Raw genomic sequence first — 1,928 nt, 5'->3', positions numbered from 1 at the left:
ATTTTAAATGTCATCGTCTTTTTCCATTGGAAAAATGTCTCACTCTCTCAATTCAAGGAAAAATTGACTTATTTTAATCAAAATTACTTATTTAGATTTCAATTTTTTGGCAGTGTAGAGCTTTTTCTGACTCCCTTTCATGGCAATTCTTTCCTTGGGGAGGGGCGCATGATTGACTTGTGTATGAGTGGGTTCATGTGGAGCTAGCATTAGCCCAGCGCAGGTGAGGAAGTCAGATTTACTGCTCCTTTAATTAAAGCCTCATAGCAGGTTTAATTATCCAGCATGTATTGTATTTAAGATGAGCTTTCAGCAGATGGGGGTTTGAGTAGCGATGAATTATTCGTGTGATTGTTTCTCTGCTTTTCCAGCTCACCTTCCTCCGCCCGAGATCGACGTCACGCTCTGCGGCTCCATCTTCTGCGTGGAACTTCTGCCTCCGTACCTGAACCCCTGGGACATTTATAACCATATCCGTTACGAGATCCAGGTTGACCAACAGGTAGAGCTGCGAACTACCACTGATAATGTTCAACATGTTGTTTTAGATTCTGGTGTTTTAATGATTTTCTTTTTTTTTACTAATTTTTTTTTCTTTCACTTTATGTTTCTATAGATTTATTCACATTTAGAGTACAAGACTTTAAATCAAGCAGGGTTTCTGTGGCTCATTAAAAAGCATTTAAAGTAGGGCTGAAACAATTAATCGGATTAATCGATTATTGAAATAATTGTCAACTAATTTAGTCAATGAATTGTTAAATTGAGTACAGAGACTGTAAAATATTCCTTTTGCTGACAGAGCGACCCACTTAGAGCAGCAATTGTAAAAAAAAAAAATATATGAAAATTTTGCCTCTAAGATATAAAAAAGACTTTTTCCTCTGTCAATATGCTCTATTCATAACTTCACAAGCGGAAACGTTTTAGTTTCACCTGGTTTAAGTTCTTCAAAATCTTCTTCAATGAACCTTTGGCTATCAGATTATTAATCCAACAGATTGATCGATTTGCAAAATTATCGTTGGTTGCAGCCCTAATTTAAAGTCACTATATAAACTTTTTTAAAAAGGGCATTAAAATCGGTAGCAATGAAATTACCTTAATTTTTAAAAGAAATATATGTTTTAAAACAGTTTGGACAGATATGTTTTATCAAATATATTTGGCTCCTGCTTCCAGTTGGTCGTAAAGCAGCATGTTTGAAAAAGAAGTGTAGCGGCTAGAGAATGAGGGAAAAATGCAAGTTTAAACTGGAAAATTAGGAATCTGGGACGTGGCTGCAGCTTGTCGGCGGGAAGGATGATGAAGGATTTTACTGCGTTTGTAAAAAAAGAAAACAAATTAAGAATGGCATAATGGATGCTTCATTATCTCATATGCAGTCAGAACGCCACAGATCAGCTGCAAGGAGCAGACAGCAGCTATAGGGCTGGTTATCCTCCCGCAGCAGTGAGCATGTCGCAGATATTTTTAATTTATTCCCAACATTGAAGCGTGGTTCAATATTCCACGCCACAACGAAAGAGGGACAATAACAGGGTTCCCGCGGGTCCTTAAAAAGTCTTAAAAGGCATTGAATTCTTCAAAATTTAAGACCTTAATTAGTATTAAAATGTCTTAAATCAGTCTTTCGTAGGTCTTAATCTTTAAAACATCATAAATAGGATCATTTTTATTACGATTTATTTTTGTAATCTAAATAAAACATTAAAATTGACGATTTTTTTTATTTAAAAAAATAACAGCTCGCCATTATTGGTTCCGTCCCGATAGCGGAACCAATAAAGCGTTGTTGCGGCCGGGACATTTGGGAGATGCACCATTAACTTTGTCTGGAAAATATGAGCAAGTGTAAATGTAACCAAAAGAGTTTTCTCCATGGCTAAAACCAGGGAACATACATGAGGCTCAGTGGATTTTAACCG

The 1,928-nt window shown here is 36.3% G+C and overlaps 1 protein-coding gene across 1 annotated transcript in view; it reads left to right on the top strand.

Moving 5' to 3' along the window:
* The window catches only part of LOC107082581 (interferon alpha/beta receptor 2-like), a 13,191-nt gene extending 12,560 nt beyond the window's left edge, over positions 1-631 (top strand). The window contains exon 4 of the mRNA XM_015371346.1: positions 372-631. Within this exon, the coding sequence (XP_015226832.1) occupies positions 372-616 (245 nt within the window). The 3' untranslated portion in view covers positions 617-631. The remainder of the gene's footprint in view (positions 1-371) is intronic.
* Positions 632-1,928: the final 1,297 nt, after the last annotated feature.

The sequence above is a fragment of the Cyprinodon variegatus genome, unplaced genomic scaffold (genome assembly GCF_000732505.1).
Source record: "Cyprinodon variegatus isolate N-32 unplaced genomic scaffold, C_variegatus-1.0 Scaffold3, whole genome shotgun sequence".
NCBI classification, from domain to species: Eukaryota; Metazoa; Chordata; class Actinopteri; order Cyprinodontiformes; family Cyprinodontidae; genus Cyprinodon; species Cyprinodon variegatus.
The sequence above is the reverse complement of the archived record's forward strand: the minus strand, read 5'-3'. Positions and strand labels throughout refer to the sequence as shown.